Source organism: Chrysochloris asiatica, unplaced genomic scaffold, assembly GCF_000296735.1.
Source record: "Chrysochloris asiatica unplaced genomic scaffold, ChrAsi1.0 scaffold00002, whole genome shotgun sequence".
Taxonomy (NCBI): Eukaryota; Metazoa; Chordata; class Mammalia; order Afrosoricida; family Chrysochloridae; genus Chrysochloris; species Chrysochloris asiatica.
Genome location: NW_006408520.1, coordinates 51188277 through 51211484, shown reverse-complemented (window position 1 = coordinate 51211484; position 23208 = coordinate 51188277). Strand labels below are relative to the sequence as shown.

At 37.0% G+C, this 23208-nt stretch overlaps 1 protein-coding gene across 1 annotated transcript in view; it reads right to left on the bottom strand.

Moving 5' to 3' along the window:
• The window catches only part of LOC102816137 (chromosome unknown open reading frame, human C1orf173), a 274956-nt gene that overhangs the window by 50615 nt on the left and 201133 nt on the right, over positions 1-23208 (bottom strand). The window contains exons 10-11 of the mRNA XM_006831089.1: positions 16391-16577; positions 3956-4248 (exon numbers count right to left, since the gene is read on the bottom strand). Of these exons, the coding sequence (XP_006831152.1) occupies positions 3956-4248; positions 16391-16577 (480 nt within the window). The remainder of the gene's footprint in view (positions 1-3955; positions 4249-16390; positions 16578-23208) is intronic.

Below are 23208 nucleotides of genomic sequence, written 5' to 3'. Positions count from 1 at the left end.
CATGTCCTTATCTATAGTACTTGCTCAAAAATGGGATTTTTTTTTTTTTTTAATAACCTCTGGTAGCATAGTCATTACGAATCGGGTTGCGAACCGCAACATCAGCAGTTCGAAACTACCAGCTGCTCCGCGGGAGAAAGATGAGGCTTTCTGCTCCCGTAAAGATTTACAGCCTCAGAAACCCTGTTCAGGGTCACTATGGGTCGGAACCGACTTGATGGCACTTAACAACACTAATGTGGAAGAGGATAAAAATGCAAAATAAAAGATATAACAATAACAGTCCCTGCTATCAAGGAGCTTCCAGTTATTGTGGAAATAAGATGCAGGTCCTGGTGTGGTGCTGTGGGTTAATGCGACAGACTGCAAAGCCATTTGAACTGCAAGGTCGGTAGTTCAAGCTCACCAGCTGCTCCTCAGAAACCTTATTCAGGGTCTCTATGGGTCGGAACCAACTCGATGGCACTTAACAACAATAACAACATACGATAGGCGATGTTCTAGTAGTTTTAACATATGATCTTCAGTAATGTTAGTTTCAAACATCACTAGATTCTCTTGCTATGGATTTTTATATAGGACATGTGATTTATATAGGACACATGATGTAGGGCCAAATAAGGGGGATGGAATCGAAGGTGGATTAAAATATAAGTTTAGAGAAGGTTCATAAAATTAGGTGGTGATGGTGGATATGTGCCACTGACTCGGTTCTGACTCATAGCACACCTGTATAGGGTTTCCCAGGCTGTGAATCTTTACAAGAGCAGAAAGCCTCATGTTTCTCCTGTGGGCTCCTTATAAAAGTAGGAGTGGAGGTAATAAACATATATACTACGTACATTACAGGTATTTGCTATTGTTCACAAAATAAAAGCATGAATGAATTGGTGCAATTCTGTCAATAGTGTTATATAGTGGTGAAATAGGAGTTCTGGTGTGGCACTGTAGGATAATCCCTGGACTGCTAACCTCAAGGTTGGTGGTTCAAACCCACCAGCTGCGCCTTGGAATCCTTATTGTTGTTTCTGTTGCTAAGTGTCATTGAGTCAGTTCCAACTCATAGTTAATCTGTATAGGGCTTCCAAGGAGCAATTGGCAGGTTTGAACCACCAAGCTTGCTGTAGTCCAATGTGTACAGCACCACACCAGGACTCCTTGGAAACCCTATACAGGGTCGCTATGAGTCAACACCTACTCAACAGAACTTAACAACAACAACAGTGGTAAAATATTATAGGTTTGGGTTCAGCAGTTATGTGTCTTAAGTCCCAATTAAAATAGTTTCAAGCTGTGTGATCTCAAGCAATTGGCTTAACATCTTTAAGCTTCAGTTTCTTCATCTGTAACATTAGGTGGACCAAACTCACAAAGATTTGGTTGAGTATTAATAGCAATAATCTCTTAGAACAGTATCAAAAACAGTAGACACCTAATAAATATCAAAGATTGATAATAATAGTGATTGTGAGTGGGAGGTGGAAGGAGTTGGTAACAGAACAGGAGAAAATATACATAATATGTGCTCTATTGGCAGTAATATCCTTTAATGGAGACACCTGATTAAAATTACAGAAGTACAATTAGGGTACAATTGCAGTTACATTTAGAAGCAGAGCATAAAATTGAAGGAACCTTGGAAACGTTATGAGTCAGAACCAACTCGACAGCACTTAACAACAATAATAGTAAACCACAAAAAATATTCCCCATATCCTATGTCATAGGCGCTTCTGTTTTCTCTGAAAAGATGAAATTTTTGGACTGTGTTGACTTCGTTCTGTCACCATCATCCTCCCATTTAAGTATTACCCTTCTGTTAACTATGAGCAACCCAGGAGTATTGTAGCACAGAGCATACCACCTTTCATGTTTTCAATCTGAATAATGGCATGCTTTCTGGATCCCTTTACAACTTTTCTTCTGTTTTCTCCATCTCATTTTCCTTCTTCCAGAGAACTTAATTAGCTTGTTGTTTACCATTCCCACTAACAAGAAAGGAAGTCAATGTGGGGTCAACATCAATCCAGATGCAACCCTCCCTCACTGACCTCAAGTGAAGTTTCTTACTGCCCTTAGCATCACTGATTGTTCTGCAGAGAGTAGAAGCCTTTCTCCTTCTGTTTGTTTTTTAAAATGAAATTAGGCATTTAAAGGCCATTAACATGCCAACACAGAATAGAGATTGGGGGATAAAACTGTATTGTTTTTGTTATTAAGTGCTGTCGGAGTCTATGTTGACTCAGTGATCCTGTATACGATTTCCAAGGAGCAGCTAGTTGGTTTGAAATGTCAACCTTGTGGTTTGAAGTGCAGTGCTGATCCAACAGCTCCTTTAGTCTGTATTATAGGTAGGTATAAAGAAGCAACTCACAGCACTATCCATGGGTTGTTTTTTTTTTTAATTAAAAGCCTCTATTAAACATGGATTTAATAAACCTCCACGCCTTAAGAGTTTAAATACTTAAAAACAAACAAACAAAAGCACTATTGTTGTTGCCATAGGTATTTTTAAGTTCTCAGGTAAAGATAATAATAAAGATTAGAAGGGACTATAGAGAGAGCTGAACTTGGTAAAAGTGTTATGAATTAAAACATTTTTAGAACAGTCACACTATTTCAGTAGTAAACAAAGTCCAGTGCTTAATGGTGGTGGTAGTTGTGTGCTGTGGAGTCAGTTCCAACTCATAGTGAGACTGTATAGAGTTTCTGAGGCTTTAAATCTTTATGGGAGCAGAAAGCTTCATCTTTCTTCTGCAGAATGGCTGGTAGTTTGGAACTGCTGACCTTGAGGTTAGCAACCCAATTCGTAACCACTACACTACCAGAGCTCCTTAGTGCTTAATAGTCCTGTAATTATTCTTTTGGATTTCTAAAATTCTTGAGCAACAAAAAAATGAGATGAAGAAGATATCTGAGATCTGACTCTTTACTAATGCCAACCATTCTGCAGGACTCCCCAGCCCATGGCTACTGTTTCTCTAATCCAGGCTTTACCTCCTGGATAAATTAGGAACATTCCGACAGACAGATCCTGCTGATAGCCCTATGTAGCACACTGATGGCTTGTACAGAAGAGGGGGGTTTATTGTATTGAAAGTCTGGGCTTCGGAATTAGACAAACCTAGATATGAATCCAAGTACTCCTACTTTCTTTCTATGGAATTGAACAACTTAGGTTCTTTGAGTCTTTGTTTTCCAACCTGTCAAATGGGGGTGTAATAATGCCTGTCAAATGGGAAGATAAGGATAAATGAGGCAGTGTGTGGTAAGTGCCTGCCAGAGCATTCACTAACTGACATTTCATTCTTATTGTTGTATTTACTATTAAAGAGGTTTCTCTCTCTCTCTCTCTCTCTCTCTCTCTCTCTCTCTCTCTCTCTCTCTCTCTGTGTGTGTGTGTGTGTGTGTATGAATGAACAAATGTGTGAATGTACACAAGGAAAGATGGATGCATGGATGAATGGATAAATATACGGATAGATAAAGAGAGCAAGAGATAAACAGGAAAGCAAGAAAGGCAAACAGGTAGGCTCCGGGATCCCAAAACTACATATGGAATACTCGATCACCATATAACTTTAGGTTAGTCCTATGTTAGGTCAAAGCAATTCATCAACTTCTGCAAGGCAAATGCACACACAAAAAAGAATTCCATTTGGTCAAAATGTCTATATAGAAGTCAACTGAACCATTAGTATCCTCTTCCTTTTCTCTCCTCTCTATCCCCACACAAGCACCATCAAACCCCTCTGGGTCAGGCCTAGCCTCTAAAGTAGATGACCAAGGATTCAATACAAAAGAGTAGAAGAAATAGAAGGAAGTCTACTTGTGACATAGTTACCTTAGACCATAATTGAGCAACCACAGTTGATAAATATTTTTGCAAATTTTGGTAACTACATTTAAAAATAAAGTAATAGCAACAACAAAAGAACACTGTATTATTGATTACCATATTTAAAAATATTTTCCTGATCATCTTCCCAAATGTCTTGCCCTGGTTTTTGTTTCCTTCCCATTTCTTCCACAGCAGTTCTCACTTCTCTGATCCCCATTGCATCTTCTGGTGCTGAAAAAATGGCTGAGGTTTTGCCCCCTTGGATCTCTTTCCTTCTTGTTATTATCATGTGCTGTTTATCCTTCCTCAGCTTCTCTTCACTCTTCTTCAATTCTTCTCTTTTCTCAGCATTTTCTTTCTTAGTTTTTGATGAAGTTTTTTTGTCAAGCCCCATTGCAATAATGCATCTATGAAAGATGTTAACATATAATACTCATTAACCTTTTAATATAGCACTGTGGAATCACAAAGCTTTCAAAATCACTTATCTCTAACTCAGTATAAAATGCTATGAGAAATTGTTTTATTATGGTATGCATAGGTTAATTAAAAATAGTCTATTTTTTATTGATACTAAAATCTTGTAAGTGAGCACAACAAAATCTTAATATTCGTACCCACAATAATAAATAAGAAAACAATTCAACAACTGAGAACTATAACCTTAAACTAAAATTCCTATTTTAAAGTTTATTTGTGACCTTATGTTAGAGACCTATATACACATAATTCAAGTCCTTAAATGAACATTATATGAAAAAGGAACATTTAGGTTTATAAACACAGGCAAGAGGAGATTAAAAACAATCAGAAGAAGAAATGCCAGTCAATCTTTGATAATGTATTATTCTAAGAATATAACAATAGTTTTAAAAAAACAAACAAAACACTTACATACAAGGTTGACTTGAAATGAATAAGATTGATTTTTTTAAGAAACATATACAGCCAAATGTTGTGCCCTTTAAGTAAAAGATACCTCAGGAGCCTGCACACTTATTTTAATAGAACTGCCATTACTGCTTTTAGAATGGCCTTTCAAAGCCTGTACATTCTTTTGATGGTTTTTGATGGTAATAAACTTTTGTTCTTTGAACATGGCAATGATTTTTAGAGGTCTGAGAGAGACATTCACAGTCAAATCTGGTTAACCAACTCGATGAGCTGAGGAATGTATTATATCATTTTAGGAGAAATACATTAAAATCAGTTATGATACAAATACATGTAGATAGAGTTCCTCTATAGCTTTTTCCTATATCTGAAGTTACTATCAAAATAAAAATTCCAATAATGATAATTACCACAGTAATAAAAATTATGATTATGATAGAACCCTAGTATTATAGTAGATTAAGCATTGGGCTGCTAACCAAAAGACTGGTGGTTGGAACCCACCAGAAGTCTGTCTTTACCTGTAAGATAATACATATAAAACCAAAGCCAAACCCACTACTGAGTATATTGACTCATAGTGACCCCCTATAGGTTTCCAATCTTTACCGGAGCAGTCTCATGTTTCTTCCATGGAGTGGCTGTAGAGTTTGAGCCACCCTGCCATTGCAGTTAGCAGTCAAATGCTTACCCATCCCACAGTGCCACCAGGGCACCTTAAGATGTATAAAGCACTTAGCAAAAATCTTAGTACAGAGTTGTTGTGCTTAAGTGCCTTCGAGTTGGTTGATTCATGGCGACCCTGTGTTGGAATTCTGAGGATCAGCTGGTGAATTTGAACCACCGATCTTGAGGTTGAAACTGACCTTTTGGTCCAGTGAATCATCCTACAGTGCCACACCAGGACTCCTGATACAAAGTAAGTGGTCAATTATCATAGTATCATAATCATTACCGCTATCACTCACTCAGTCAGGCTCCTGGTGTGGCACTGTGGGTTCATGTGCTGAAATGAAAATACAGTTGAAACCACAAGGTTGGCAGTTCAAGCTCACCAGTTGCTCCTCGGAAACCCTATACAGGGTTGCTCTAGGTCAGAACTGACTCAATGGCACTTAACGACAACAACAATCACTCACTCACTGCCATCAATTAGATTCTGCCTCATAGACACAATAGGATAGAGTAGAATTGTTCATAGGAGCTCTAAGTCTGTAAATATATATGGGAGCAGACAGCTTCATCTTTCTATCTGAAGTATCTGGTGGCTTTGAACTGCTGACCTTGTGTCTATCTGCAGCACTTAACCCACTATGCCACAGGTCTCTTTTTTACCCCATAAAATAAAAAACAAACCCATTGCTGGTGAGTCAAATCCAACACAAAACAACCCTGTATAAAATTTTCGATGGTACATCTTCATGAGTACAGAAAGTCTCATCTTTGTCTCATGGAGTAGCTGGTGGATTTGAGCAGTTAGTTAGCAGTCCAGTGTTTATCATACAGTGCTGCCAGGGCCCTTTATTACTCCATACCCCAATGAATTAAGACTTGTCATTACCATTTCACAAATGAGAAAACTGGGACTTAGCGGTTCCATAACTTGTCTGAAGTCCCTACTCAGCAGATTCATGATGGAGCCAAAATTCCAGCTCGAGGTTATCAGACTCCACAATTGCACACACAATTAATGCACTTAAAACTGTACCAGATACATAAAATCAGTGGCTGTAAAGTCTAACTCATGGTTAGTCATGTGTGTCAGAGTAGAATTTTCAATGACTGATTTTTGAGGTGTAGAAAATCCAGAGAGGTGCATTATTGCATTGTTACTGTTAAGTGTTGTCAAGGCAGTTCTAACTCATTGAGACCCTGTATGGAGTTTCTGAGGAGCAGCTGGTGGGCTTGAACAGCTGACCTTTTGGTTAGCAGTCCACTGCTTATCATACTACACCACACAAGAGCTTGATAAAAAAAATTTTTTTTAATTAAAATTTGGAAAGGCCAGAACTTTCTTCCAAGGCACTTCTAGTTGAACTTGAACCTCCAGTCTTTGCTTAGCAGCCAAATGTGTTAATTACCTGTACCATCCAAACACTCCTCACACTGAATCATATTCATATTACTGTATTACAGGACTAGTCCTTAAGATGACTACCACCAGAGAAAGTACTCACACTTTCTCTTTCATCAGAAGGGACCACAATCTAAAATTTGTTGTTCTTGTTAGGTGTCATCAAGTCTATACCAACGCATAGCAATCCTATGCACAACAGAGCAAAATATTGTCTGGTCACAATCGTTGCTACACTTGAGCCCATCGCTTCTGCCACTGAGCCAATTCATCTCCTCAGGGGTCTTTCTCTTTTTCTCCAACCCTCCACTTTACCCAACATGATGTCCTTCTCCAGTGACTGGTCCCTCCTGATAATATGTTTGAAATTTGAGAGACAAAGTTTGGCCTTCCTGGCTTCCGAGGAACACTCTGGCTGTACTTTTTTCCAACACAGATCTGTTTGTACTTTTGGCAGTTTCCACTAAACAAAAGTCCACAGATAATTCATGACTTGAAAAGGGTATTTAATAGTTATCTGTCTCCACACTACTTTTTCTGGTATTCCACATATCCCCAACTATCGGGAAACAGAAGTAATTATAGTTGTTATTGTTATTAAGTGTAATCCAGTCAGTTCCAACTCATAGCGACCCTGTATAGGGTTTCTGATAAGCGGCTGGTGGGTTTGAACTGCCGACCTGGCAGTTCAAAATGCCCCTGCGGTCCAGTGCATTATCCTGCAGCACCACACCAGAACTGCACAATCACAACTGGAAATAACTATCAGGTGGGTAAAAAGGCACCAGAATGCAGTCAAAATGTGCTAAAGTAAGAGGGATAGGAATTATATTAAGAATCTGAAAATTACCTAAACATGAACATAATTCAATGGCAATTTTTTAACCTCAAGAAATTTTAGCCATACCACTCTAGAAATAGCAGAGCAATAGCTTTTAAATAATTCTCACAACATGCAAATTTGAGAACTTACTTAAATCACTTTTCTTTTAAATATCTCCTAATAAAAAAAAGCTAGAAGGATTTTCACTCAACTATTAGGATTTAAAAATGAGATTATAAGGACACCTCATCCCATGTTAACCATGATAAATATTTGACTGTAATGATGATGCATTTAGCACATAGCTTTTCTTGGAATAAAAGCAGTCATGAATCTTCACAGAATATGATTACTAGCATTGCCTTCTGTTCAAGCTGTTCTTCCCTTATCAATGGCAACACCAAATCCATCGATTTGGAGCCTCTGAAATGCTGTTACTTTTAGTTTATGTTGTGACTGCATAGAGGATTTGATGTCTCCCTATTGCATGCACAGACTTTTTATTGCCCATCTGCTTAAGGGAATTGGACAAACAAAATAAGGAACATCTGTGCGCTCCTCGTCACTGACTACCTATTTGACTTCTGAGTATAATTTGAGGTGTTGATTCTGATTACTAAAGCTCAAAACAGTCTGCATTCTACTTGGCTAGGCAATTCTTCTTCCTGTGTTTCACTCTAGCAACTGGAAATAACTATCATGCCTCTTCAAACAGTTCTCATGATTAAAGATGAGACAATTTTGGAACCTCCACACTTTAGAATTGTTTACTTCTGAGTTTATCTTGTTTTCTCAGGACTTTAACAGGTAATTTCAAATCATTGTTATAAATAGAATTCCCTACTGTTTTATCTCACCATACTTTCCTTCTCAAAAGTTCCAGAAACCAGTATTCTCATCATGAATTAAAATGAACTATTTTGAACAAATTGGAGGAATTAATATATACCCCATAAGATAAATAAAAAGAGCCCTGAAGATAGTTGTTAGCTTGTTTGCTAACCAAAAAGTTGGCAGTTTGAAGCCACCATCCACTCTGTGGGAGAACAATGTGGCAGTTTGCTTCCTTAAAGACTGCAGTCTTGAAAATCCAGAGGAGCAGTTCCCCTCTATCCTATCAGTTACTAGGAGTCAGAATCAACTCAAAGGCAATGGGGTTTGGGTGTTTTTGTTTTTGTGTAAGGTAACTAAAGTTCTTATTATGGATATGGAAATGCAAAGATCTTACAACATTAAGAATGATATAAATCTCCTTAGAAGTAATTCTTAAAACTAGGATTCTGTAGTTTTGATGCCTCTAGAATAGCCAGAGTAGAATCAAATGAATTAGGTTCAAACAAGCAAAGGGCTAGCAATTCATCCACTCATTCCAGTCCCATCTAAATCAGTATGACTTGGGGGTTACCTGGTCTGAAACAGGAGGACATTATAGTATCCTACCTACTTTGGGCATTTATAGATTTCATTAGAAGAAATGGTTATGAAGCTGACAACAAAAAAAGAAAAAAACACTGTCTTATAAGAACTGTGCATTTTAGTTGAACACAAAAGCCCTTATTCTTTAATACCATAACCATTATGTTAGCATTTGAAAAAGTTGAAGAAAGAAGTTAGAGGTGACCAAAACATTTTAAATTGTAGAAAGAATTGTACAGAGGTTTAGAGGTGTTGAATAGGAGAGAGGACGTCATCAATCAGAATAGATGACGTATAGATGATTACACCTCCAAAATAAACGCTAAGTAGTAAAAAAGTGCAACTTCAGTTTATACAGAAATGTCAAAAGTTTGTACAATCTTTGTACATGAGTGTTTTTACTTAAGTTCATTAGCTACTCTGAGAATTAAATGACTTGCCCACAAATATGAATTTGTCATATTTGGGTTGGGACCAGAAAGAATTCAGGTAGGTCCTAAATACAGAAGTCCTGGTGTGGCACTGCAGGATGATGCACTGGACCACGAGGTTGCTTTGAATCATAAGGTCAGCAGCGTTCTAGTATGGTGTTATAGGGTAAGCGATGGGCTGCTAAACTCAAGGTTGATGGTTTGAGCCCAACAGCTGCTCCTCAGAAACCAAATACAGGGCCACTATGAGTTGGAATGGACTCAATGACACTTAACAATAACAACATGCTGGTGGTGGTTGTGTGCCATTGAATCATAGTGACCCTATATAGAGTTTCTTAGATCTGTAAATCTTTATGGGAGGAGAAAGCCATATCTTTCACCTGCAGAGCAGCTGGTAAATTTGAGCTACTGACTTTGAGGTTAGCAGCCCAACTCATATTCTACTGTGCTAACAGGGCTCCATCAAAAACAAACATGCATACACAAAAGTCTGAAAAGACATGTACATTTTTTCAATGGCATTGATGATGACAATTTAATATAAAACCAGACAAGAAGTTCCTATGGAAGAAAAGTGAACATCCAGTAGATTTGTACTGCTTTCTTACAGAGTAAAGGCTATGTATGTGGAAAGTGGTTGAAGGTGAAATAGATATAAACATATTGAACTTTGCTAAGTATCAGGATTGAGAGTCTGGTTTAGGCAAAAGTAATTTGGTGAAAAACAGGCTTATTCAGATGCATTTGAAGTAACAATAGTGAAATGAATGAAAAAGAATATGCTTAGAACCAGTGCTTCTCAGACACTATTGGTAGGAGTTTAAATTGCTGCAGCTATTTGTGACGGTCACATGGCAATAGCTATCAGCATTTAAAATGGACATGTCCTAGCATTTTAACACACAGGAATAAACACATACGTGTAAAGAGATAAATTAAAAAATGTTTAGTACTGTAATTTTTGAAATAGTAAATAACTGGAAGACACCTACATATTTATTAATTATTATTTTAAAATTTTACAGTATATTATGATAAGATCCTATTGTATATTAAAGTACATTTTAAAAGAAAGAGTAAAGGTTAAATTGGAAAGATGTTCCAGATACTTTGGCTAAAGAAGCAAGATAAAGAACAGAATATTAATTTTTAATTAAACCATTTACAAACAAGACAAACAATTAACTAATAACTACTCAGAAGTCGGAGTCCTGGTGTGGCACTGTAGGATCAGCACTGGACTGCAGACACCAAAAGCAGCAGTTCAAACCTACCAGCTGCTTATTGGAAACTCTATACAGGGTCACTATGAGTCAGAACTGACTCGACAGCATTTCAAAACAATAACAAAAACTCAGAAGTAAGAAATAAAATTATACCAAATCACAGACTATCTAGAATAGTTGAATTTATTTCTACTATTTTCATTTGTTCTTACACTATCAATGCACACTATCACAGAAGAGTTTGAAAGCATAAGAAAATAGGAATGCAAATAACATTGACAGTGGTTCACATTCTAGCAATTCTGTACTCCTTGGTGGAAATCTACTTATATTCCTTTATTTCTGATGTTGTTTACAATAAAAAATTAGGACTACAAATGCCTTCATTTCCATCACTAGTCTGTCAGTTTGTCATACTGTGGTGGCTTGTGAGATGCTGTGATTCTGGAAGCTATGCCACAGGTATTTTAACTACAAGCAGGGTCATCCATGGTAGACAGGTTTCAGATGAGGTTCCAGACAAAGACAGATTAGGAAGAAAGAGTGACAAAATACTTCCAAATATTTAGTCACTGAAAACCTTATGAATAGCAGAGAAACACTGTAAGATATAGTGCTGGAAAATGAGCCCCTCAGGTTGGAAGGCACTCAAAATGCGACTGGAGAAGAGCTGCCTTCTCAAAGTAGAGTTGACCATGATGATGCGAATGGAGTAAAGCCAGTGGGAGAAAGGCCCGTGGGACCTTCATTTGCTGAAGGGGCACAACTCAAAATGAAGAGAAACAGCTGTAAACATGCATTGGAAATTGGAAAATGGAATGTACGAAGTATGAATCTGGGAAAATTCGAAGTTGTCAAAAATGTAATGGAACACATAAACATTGATATCTTAGACGTTAGTGAGCTGAAATGGACTGTTATTGGCCATTTTGAATCTGATGACCACATGGTTTACTTAGGCGAAAATGACAAACCGAAGAGGAATGGTGTTGCATTCATTGTCAAAAAAATATATATCCAGATCAGTTATGAGGTACAATGCTGTCAGTGATGGGATAATATCCATGAGCCTACAGGGAAGACCAGTTAATACCAGTATTATTTAAATGTACGCACCAACCACTAAAGCCAGTGAGGATGAAATAGAAGCATTCTACCAACTTCTTCAATATGAAATTGATCAAACATGCAATCAAGATGTATTGATCATTACTAGTGATTGGAATGCAAAGGTTGGGAGCAAAGAGGAAGGATCAGTAGTTGGAAAATATGGCATTGATGATAGAAATGATGCTGGAAAATGCATGATAGAATTCTGCAAAATCAATGATTTGTTCATTTCAAATACCTTTTGTAGATAGCATAAGACACATCTATACACATGGACCTCACCAGATGGAATACACAAATCAAATTGACAACATCTGTGGAAAGAGATGATGGAAAACCTCCATATCATCAGTCAAAACAAGGCCAGGGGCAGATTGTGGAACAGACCATCAATTGCTCCTATGCAAATTCAAGCTGAAGCTGAAGAAAATGAAAACAAGTGCATGAGAGCCAAAGCATGACCTTGAATGTATCTCACTTGAATTTAGAGATCATCTGAAGAATAGATTTGACACATTAAACACTAAAGATCAAACACCACAAGAGTTGTGGGATGACATCAAGAACATCATAATTCATGAAAGCAAAAAGTCATTGAGAAGACAAAAAAGAAGGAAAAGGTCAAAATGGATGTCAGAAGAGACACTGAAACTTGCTCTCCAGTGTATTGATGCTAAAGCAAATGGAAGAAATGAGGAGGTAAAAAGCTGAACAGAAAATTTCAAAGGTCAGCTCAAGAATATAAAGCCAAATATTACAACAAAATGTGCAAGGATCTGGAGTCAGAAAACCAAAAGGGAAGAACACGCTCAGCAGTTCTCAAGCTGGGGGAACTGAAGAAATAATTCAAGCCTTTTCTTTTGTTATTGAAAGATTTTCTGGGCAAATTATTGAATGATGCAGAAAGCATCAAAAGAAGATGGAAGGAATACACAGAGACACTGTACCAAAAGGAAATGGTTGGTAGTCAACCATTTAAAGAGGTAGCATATGATGAAGAGCCAATGATACTGAAGGAGGAAGTCTAAGGTGCATTGAAGGAATTGGCAAAGAACAAGGCAGCAGGAATTAATGGAATAAAAATTGAAATCTTTTAAGAAAGTAAGGTGGTACTCATTCATCAATGCCAAGAAATTTGTAAGACAACAATCTGGCCAACGGATTAGAAGAGATTTGTATTTATGCCTATTACAAAGAGAGGTGACCCAACAGAATGTGGAAATCATCGGACAATCTCTTTGATATCCCATGTGAGTAAAGTTTTACTAAAGGTAATACAGAAATGGCTGCAAGCATACATTGACAGAGAATTTCCAGAGGTTCAAGCCGGATTCAGAAGAGGCTGTGGAATGAGGGATATCATTGCTGATGTCTGATGGATCTTGGCTGAAAGCAGAGAATATCCAAAAGATGTTTCCCTGTGCTTTATTGACTCTGCAAAGGCTTTCGATTGTGTGGATCATGACAAGCTATGGACAACATTGCGAAGTATGAGTATTCCTGAATACTTAATTGTGCTCATGAGGAATCTGTACATTGACTAAGAGGCAGTTGTTTGAACAGAACATGGGAACATTGAATGTTTTAAAATTAAGAAAGGTGTGTGACAGGGTTGTATTTTTTCAAACCTGCATGAATGAGCAAATAATCCAAGAAGCTGGATCATATGAAGAAAAACATGTCATCAGGATTGGAGGAAGACTCATTAACAACCTGCAATATGCAGATGATACAACCTTGCTTACTGAAAGTGAAGAGGGCTTAAAATACTTACTGATGAAGATCAAAGAGCACTGCCTTCGGTATGGATTGCATCTCAATGTAAAAAAAAGCAAATTTCCTCACCACTGGACCAACAAACAACATTCCTATCAGTGGATAAAAGATTGAAGTTGTCAAAGACTTCATTCTTCTTGGATCTAATATCAACACTCATGGAAGCAGCAGTCAAGAAATCAAATGACATATTGCTTTAGGCAAATCTGCTGCACAAGACCTTTTTAAAGTGTTGAAGAGCAAAGATGTCAGCTTGAAGACTAAGGTGTGCCTGACCCAAGCCATGATATTTTCAATAATCTCATATGCATGCGAAAGCTGAACAGTAAATAAGGAAACCATAGAAGAATTGATGCTTTTTGAGTTATGGTGGAAGAGAATATTGAAAGTGCCATGGGCTGCCAAAAGAACCAACAGATCTGTGTTGGAAGAGATATAGCCAGAGTGCTCCTTGGAGGCCAAGATGGCCAAACTTCATCTCTTATACTTTGGACATATTGTCAGGAGGGACCAGTCGCTGGAGAAGGATATCATGTTTGGTAGGGCCAGAGAAAAAGAGGAAGACCCCAATGAGCTGGATTGGCCAAGTGGCAGCATCGATGGACTCAAGCATGGCAACAGTAGTGAGGTTGGCTCAGGATCGGGCAGTGCTTCGTTCTGCTGTGCATAAGGTCGCTATGGCACCTAACAACAACAACGACTCGATGGCACCTAACAACAACATGCCTTCATTTAAATTGTTTTTACTTACTTAGTGATTAAAATGTTTAGAAAGTTTATTTTATTTTCTATACAATAACTGTTTACTATTGCTGTTGTTAAGTGCCTTGGAGTTGGTTCCAACTCATAGCAACCCTGTGTATAGGGATTTTAAGGAGCAGTTGATGAGTTTGAACTGCTGACCTTATGCTTCACAGTCCAGTGCTGATCCCATAGCCATACAAGGTTGTTGTTGTTATTAGGTACCAACTCAAAGCAACTCAATATACAATAGAATGAAACACTCAAAGCAACCCAATGTACACTAGAATGAAAATATGTCAAGCTCACCATAGCTACACCAGGAGTACATGTTTAGTATACAACTTTTCAGTTTTCAGGCTAAAATCCTTTGAATTATCTTTGACTCCCTCTTTCTCATGTATCCTACACCACCCAATACTAGTTAAATCTCTAAATATATTTTCAAAATACATCTAGAACTCAATCACTTCTAACTCTATCCGCTTTTCTCTTTTTATTAAAGTATGCATTAAAATAATATTCTGCCTGTTTTCACTCTTTTTTTGATGTTTATTTTTCACACAGGAGTTAGAGTCAGATCATGGCATTTTACTCCTCAAAATCCTCACTGAAGATCTATCTCATTCAGAATAAAAGGTAAAGTCCTTGGAATGAACCTTTGTAGCTTGGCCCCATTGGGTCTTGGATCTCAATTCCTTATTGTTCAATTCCTCTTTTGCTCAAAGCACATTAGCTCAAGCATATCAAGCATATCTCTATCTTAAGCTCTTTATACAAGGGGCTTCAAAAAGTTTGTGGAAAAACAGAATTAAAGATAATGGAATATTTCCATGAACTGATTGAAGTCCTGCCACCACATTGGTGCAGTGAATTATTCGCTATGGTTCTTCTAGCTATAGTTTTCATTGTTGTTGTTGTGATTAAGTGTCATCAAGTTGGTTTTGACCCATAGCCACCCTTATAGGGTTTCCAAGGAGTGGCCGGTGTATTTGAATCACCGACCTTGTTGTTCAACCTGATCTTGTGGTCCAGAGCATTAACTCGCAGTGCCACACCAGGACTCCAAATGACTATGTTGTTACTGTTGTTGTTTAAAAGCAGTCAAGTCAGTTCTGACTCATAGCAACACTGTATAGAGTTTTCAGTGAGCAGTTTGTGGTCAGTAATCCATATCCTACAGCATCAAAGAGCTATGATGCAAGAGATATCAAGAAGCTGTAGCAGAGAAATTGTGACAACGGATGTGGCAGAACCAAGAGACCTACATGAGATAGAATGGTAGACTTCCCAGCTCACAGAGCACTTCTGAAACGTCATTATTTTCTCATCTCTAGCTCCCCTGTCTGTTTTTTTATTCATAGCATTATTATTGCCTGACATATATTAATTAGTTTATTTTTATGCTATTCGCCCTTCCTCCATTACACTGGACTTTGTAGAGGCAAGGACTTTGGTTACTTCACTGTTTGTTACAGAGTCAATTCTCCATAATAACTTAAAATAAAAAGTCTGCGAAGCAAGCAAATCTTCTAACTTCAATCTGTGTGTTCAACATGCAATCTGATAAACAACAGCCAAAACTGACATTTTATCAAGTATTTTCATTATACCAAATTGAAACTAGGGGCATATAATGAAAATTTGTTCACATCATAACAGAGACGTGCATAACTTACAACATGCAGCTACACAAATCATGCGTACATACTGCAGGGCTCAGCCCAAAACCCATTAAACAAAAAAGTGTACAAAAAAGTCTCTCTTCTTTCATTCAGAAATAGAAGTCTAAATAGTATGGGGAAAGGGAGATATAGAAATAGAAACACCACCAGCTTTTATCTCTGTTATATAATCCATCTGGGAATGTGATTTATAGATTTATATTTTATAGTTTCAAATACAACACTCATGATTCTAACAAAGAAACTTCAACATATATTTGAGGCTCATCTGATATCTTTCCTAGCAAATTTTATAAAGAACTGCATAAGTAAAAGCATGAGAAGAAACATATAGCAAACTTGCACTACCAAAGGACATTTGTTTTCATACTTGTAGCAGGGAGATGATCTCTCGACACACACAAATCCAAAGTAGCCACGTTTGCCTCCAAGTCTGGAACCTTTCCGATGCTTATATTCACAGCAAGAGCTTAATCTGTTCACCTGTATTCCATTCAGGAAAAAGGTGAGACTGAAAGGGAAACCATGGTGCCTTTTGGAAATAAACTGAAAGGTCTCTGGAATTAAAAAAAGAAATAATTAGTGACCATTACTGACTTTAGATGTTAGTGTTCTTAACCAAATTTTTCTAATAAATAAGTACAATGTTATGCTCTATATAACTTTTTAATTTGTGCATACTTTTTCAATGATAAAACTACAGTCCCAGCTAACACAATGTGAAGAATGTAATCAGTATCACTGGTCATTATGTCCAGGAACTGTGGAATGAGAGAAGATTTTGCTGTGCATATTTTCACCAAAAATTAAGTTAAATTAAAAAACACAGTCTATTGGTTTTATTTGCATTAAATACTCTGTCTGTATTTGCAATGTAAACTAATTTAGCTACTCACTGCCATTGAGTCGATTCCAACTCATAACAACCATCTGGAACAGAACTGTTCCATAGGATTTCTGAAGCTACAATCTTTATGAAAACACACTACTTTATCTTTCTAGTGGCTGGTAGGTTCAAACTGCTGACCTTTCAGTTAGCAGACCATCATTTAATCCACTGGGCCAACAAGGCTCTTAAAATGATACTACCTAACATTATATGAACCCAGACTATGGCCAGGTATTGTACTTAATTATTTTGGGTGAGTTATTTAGTAATTTATTATTATCCCTAGTGTTTAGATATAAGGAGCCCTGATAGCATAATGGATTATGAGCTGGGCTGCTAGCCACAAGGCCGGTAGTTCAAATCTACCAGGTGGTCCATGGGAGAAAGTTGAGATTTCTGCTCCTATAAAGATTTACAATCTCAGAAGTCCTATATAGAGTAGCTGTGAGTTGGAACCAACTTGGTGTCACACAACAACCAACCAATCAATGTCCAGATAAGAAGCCCTGATGGCATGTTGGTTAAGTACTTGGCTGCTCACAAAAGTTTGACAGTTCAAACCCACCAGTTACTCCGTGGGAGAAAGATGTGATAATCTGTGTCCATACAGATTTACAGCCTTGTAAATTGTCTGTATACTACAACACTATTCTAGTATGTTCTATAGGGTCAGTATGAGTCAGAATTGATTTGATGGTAATAGTAGCAGAGTATCCATCCAAATGAGGAAATTAAGACTTAAAGAATTCTCAAGATCATACAGTAAGTAGAAAAGTTAGGGTTTGAATCTCAATATCTCTAACTTTAGAATCCATGTCCCTATCTAGCTTGATAAGGTATTTGTTGATAAAGTACATAATGAAAAAAGGCTCATCAATACATTTGTGTTTCTAGTTGCAACTTAAAACATTAAAAATGCATATATGACAGAGGTAGAATTATCCCATTTTCAAATCATACTTGATCATGTTTGGATTTTAGACTTCTTCCATTCCTACTTACCCATAAATCCTACCAATAAATTAAAAGACATTGCCTCTGATTAATATATAATTACTTTTAACATTCTAAGTTTTTATAATGCTCTGGAGAGGTCCCATCTTAAAGTTCCCAAACTCTAAATCTCAGAAACTCTATTTTATAGTGACTTAGCTACCTCTTCTTATGAACACTTTTAATGTCACTTCCTACAAACCTTCCTAGTCCCTTCCACGAACAATAGTAGAGTTAATGATTTTCATGTCTGACCTAGGTATATATTTCCTATTCTTGCATCTGTTCTAATGTATGAGTTTAACTTGTGAAAGCAAGAACTTGACAGAACTGCCTTGTTTTTCAGGATCTTACAAGTTCTGCTTTTGAAAGGATACAATCATACCACTGTTTTACTGCTCTATTCTCAGGGTCAGCAGTTCGAAACTACCAGCAGTTCCACAGGGGAAAGATGGGGCTTTCTGCTCCCATAAAGATTTACAGCCTCAGAAACCCTATGCAGGATCGCTATGAGTCGGAACCAACTCCACGGCACATAAGAAAACAACATTAGTGGAAAATATTTGAGTTTCATCTCTGACAAGTTTCTGCCTTATACAGATTCAGGCTTACACATTTTACAATGGCTAGATGAGTGGTCTCAAATTTTAGTAATCCTCAGAATCACCTATGGAGCTTGTTAAGACACAGATTTCTGGGGCTCAGTAACTGGAGAAGGATATCACACTTGGTAAAATAGAAGTCAGCAAAAAAGGGTAAGAACCCCAACTAAATGGAGTAGCACAGCCATAAAAAACAATGGGCTTAAATGTAACAACAATTGTGAGAATGGACAGGACTGGACAGTGTTTTGTTCTGTTGTGTTTATGGTCACTGTGAGTCAGAACTGAATTGAAGGTACTTAATAACAAGCAAGTTCCTAGGTGCTATTAAGGCTACTGGTCCTAGGATAATACTTTCAGAAACCCTGATCTAGATGCTTGCTGCCTTGGCTATCTGTAAAATCCTTGATAGAGAACTAAGGTTGATTCCAGGACAATGGTATAGAGGCTAACAACAAATATTTAATAAATACCATTTTAATCTATCTCTTTCATGGTACACTGTGTGTAAGCCACATTATGACCAAAAAGAGAAGAAATCTAAATCAGATTCAAATTGCCCTAAAGAATAGACTTATTGAAAAGGAAATTCTGCCATTTATACCTTAGTATTGGTGATGTGAAATTAGAAAACTAGGAAAGAGGAAACAGAAAATAAAAACAAAAACCTAATGTCTGAGAAACCTAAGATACAACAAATTTTAAATTCCATTTGTCTTAATGACACATGAGCTCCTTTACAGCAGTGACTAGAAAGCTGGTTTGACCACTTCCATAAGAGACACCTGAATCCTAAGCTTATGTAACAGGACACACTCTGCTGCAGCATTGCACCCCATAATTTCTTAACTTCCTTACTCTATGAAAGCTGTCCAGCCAAGGAAATGTGTCTAGATGAGTCTGTCTTATCTATTGGACACTCGTGTAGCACACTCAGCTATTAGTGCATTTCTCGGCTTCATATTTTTCAAATTTGTTGAACAAGAATTGACTGTTCAAAATAAAGAGGGCTGCCTTTACTCTCTTATTTACTTTATAATTTTATGTTTTAAAATTTGTGACACCTTCCAACCCTGCATAGGTAAGTGTAAAGAACATAGATCCAAAATCAGGAGATTTGGTCCATTTTCCAGTTTGTCATATATCAGTTGAATGCACCTTGGTGAGTCATTTAATTTTACTATGTTTCACAATTCGCATCGATAAATTGAGGATGGAAGGAAAACAACCCATTCTACCTACATCACAGAAGAGTTTCAAAAAATATGCAGTGTACAATATAAGAAAGGATTTTATAAACTTCTTTGCAAATTTCATTTATTCATATTTCACTTACAATGAGTAGCATTTTCAGGCACCAATTGTTATCGACCTGGTATGGTGCTTCAGGATATTGCGCTGGACAACAAGGTCAGTTTGAACCACAAGATTGTTGTTGTTAAGTGCCGTTGCATGGGTTCCAACCCATAGAGACTCTGTATAGAGTTTCTGAGGAGCTGCGAGTGAGTTTGGGAAATAAAAATTCTAAAAATGTATCAAATAGGGTCTCCCTTATCAAGAAGTTATAATTTAGTGTGAAAGACAAAATAGACAAACCAGACTTCTAAAGTAAGGTGATACTCAAATCTTCTCCCATAAAAATTTGGATTCTGGAACCAAAGAATTACAACAAAATCACTGAAATGTTAATTCATGAAAAATGACTGAACTTCAGGTAAGAAAGGTGGGAGACTGTGGCATTCTTGCCGGGCACTTTTCCCATCCACCACACCTACCACTAACTAGTTCAGCCTGGTAGTTCTAGTAGGGTAAGGCAGATCGTGCATAACCAGAAACTTCACTGTCAGCGGGGGCTTGATTTGGACTACAATGAGAAAAACCCAAGGCCAGTGTCATACCACTAATAAGAATCAATCTTGGAGGTAAACTAACAGGGAAGTTCAGAAGTTCTATCAGCCTGAGGGTGTCGATCTAGTTAAAGCAAACAACATACCAGAATTTAATATGAAGATATAGGCAATAAGGCAGTCATAGAAGCTCATATGTAAAGAGATAAACTCTTACATATCCACAGCCAACTGGAAGTGTTTGTAGTTCCTTGGAGATAAGAGAGCCTGTCAAAAAGTGAAAGATGGCTTGAAAAAGAACTGAACCTTGAATGCAAGATCCTCTATCAAAAGGTGAGAATCTTACTATGGTAAGGCGTTTGAGAAAAACTTCTGGCAAATCACTGCCTTGCCATTAAACTGCAAAAAATCAGAGGAAACTCCAAGAGACTAGCCTGTACAATAAAAACGAGAATGAAAATTATTTTAGCAGAGACTTCACTGGCTGCCCACCAGAATGGAAGAAGAATAAGTTTCACAAATTTATTTCAGAGAAGTTAACATTGGAACTTAACACACAATTATAACTTTCTAGAGGGAATAGTCAGAATCCACAGTTGTGATGATGAATTAACTAAAATGTCCAGTTTTCAACAATAAATATAAAGACATGGGATGATGACACAGGAAAAGTGCAAACTATACTCAGGAAAACAGTCAACAGAAATTGTCTCTGAGTGTCCCCGCATGTTAGTATTAGTAGAAAAAGACTTCAAAGAAGATATTATAAATATGATTAAAGAAGTAAAAACCAATATTTTTTAAAATTAAAGGGAAATATGATAACAATGGCTGAAAAATAGTAAATCTAAAAACTATAAAATAGAATCAAACATAAACATATGACAACTCCTCACTTATTAATTAACATTTCACATTTATGACAGTAGTAAATGATCTACTATCTGATTACTTTGCACATTAGTAACATGAATCTGGTAGTAACAAATTCTGTGATTGAAGGAGAGAGTAACACTTGCTGTGATGGTTAAGGTTATGTGTCATCTTGAGCCATAATTCTTAGGGACTTAGCAGTTATGCCATGATGGATCTGGCTGTTATGTAATGATGTATTCACCTTCCATTTTGTAATCTGATGTGGTTATCCTCAATTTTGATGTAATGCTGATTTTTCACATAATAACCTGGTCTTTGGAACCTAACTATGTTGATTGATGGTGGTGGGCATGTGTTGTCAAGTTGGTTCCAACACATAATGACCCTGTATAGGGGTTCTGAGGCTGCCAATCTTTAAGAGAGCATAAAGCCTCATCTTTCTCCCATAAAGGGACTGGTAGATTCAAACTACTGACCTTGTAGTTAACAGCCCAGTTCAAAATCCACTATGTTACCAGGGATCCTCATAAGTGAGGAGTGGGTGTAAACCCCAGTTAAAAACAAAAGTAACTAAAATTGAAAAAAAGAAAGAAACTAAGGTTGAGAAAAAACAAAACAAAAAAATAAGCTTAACAGAAAAACTGAAATAGCATAAAATCAATGAACTTGAAGACAGATCAACAGAAATTATTCAATAGAAAGAACAGAAGAGAAAAAAAAAAAACACACAGAAGAAAAATCAGAGTCTTAGAGACACAAACATATGTGTGATAAAAGTCCCATGCAAGTATATACGTGATGGAAATCACAGATAAAGTGAAAAGAGAGGGGCAGAAAATATATTCAATGAAATATTTAACCAAATACTTCCAAATTTCAATAGCAACATTAATCTAAAATTACAAGAAGCTCAGCAAATCCCATGGAGGATTAAAGACCAGGAGATTAATATTTAGTCACCATACCCAAACTGTCAAAAGTGAAAATTAAAGAGAAAATTTTGAAAGCAAGGAATAGAAAACTCATCATATATGAAGAAACAAACAAAAAAAAGTGATTGGTTTCTCTTAAGGAAAATGGAGGACTGTTGCTCTTGTGGTTAGGTGTCACTGTTGTTCTTGTTTTTAGGTACTGACTCATAGTGATCCTGTCTGTGCACAACAGAACAAAACACTGCCTGGTCCTATGCCCACCTCACAATCGTTGCTACGTTTGAGCCCATTGCTGCTGCCTCTGTGCAATCTATATAATTGGGGGTCTTCCTCTTTTTTCTCTGACCCTGAAATTTACAAACCATGATATCCTTCTCTAAAGACCAGTCACTCCTGATAATATGTCTGAAGTATGAGGGATGAAGTCTGGCCATCGTAGCTTCCAAGGAGCATTCTGGCTGAACTTCTTCCAACACATATTTGTTTCTTCTATTTGCAGTCCATGATACTTTTAATATTCTCCTCCAACACCATAACTCAAATGCATCAATTCTTCTGCAGTCTTTCTTATTCACTGTCCAATTTTCACATGCATATGAGATTATTGAAAATAAAATGGCTTGGATCAGGCACATTTTAGTCCTCAAACTGACATCTTTGCTCTTGAACACTTTAGAGTGGTCTTGTACAGTAGAATTGGCTAATGAAATCTGTCATTAAATTCTTGACTGCTTCTTCTGTGAGTGTTGATGGTTGATCTGAGCAAAATGAAGTCTTTGACAACTTCAATATTTTCTTCATTTATATGGATGCTGCTTGTTAATCCAGAGGTGAGGATTTTTGTCTTCTTTACATTGAGGTGAAGCCCATACTGAAGGTTGTAGTTTTTGAGCTTCAACAGTATTTTAAATCCTCTTCACTCTGAGCAAACAAGGTTGTATCATCAGCATATCACAGGTTGTTAATGAGTCTTCCTCCAATCCTAATGCCATGTTTTCCTTCATATAATTCAGCTTCTTAATTTATGTGCTTAGCATACAGATTGAATG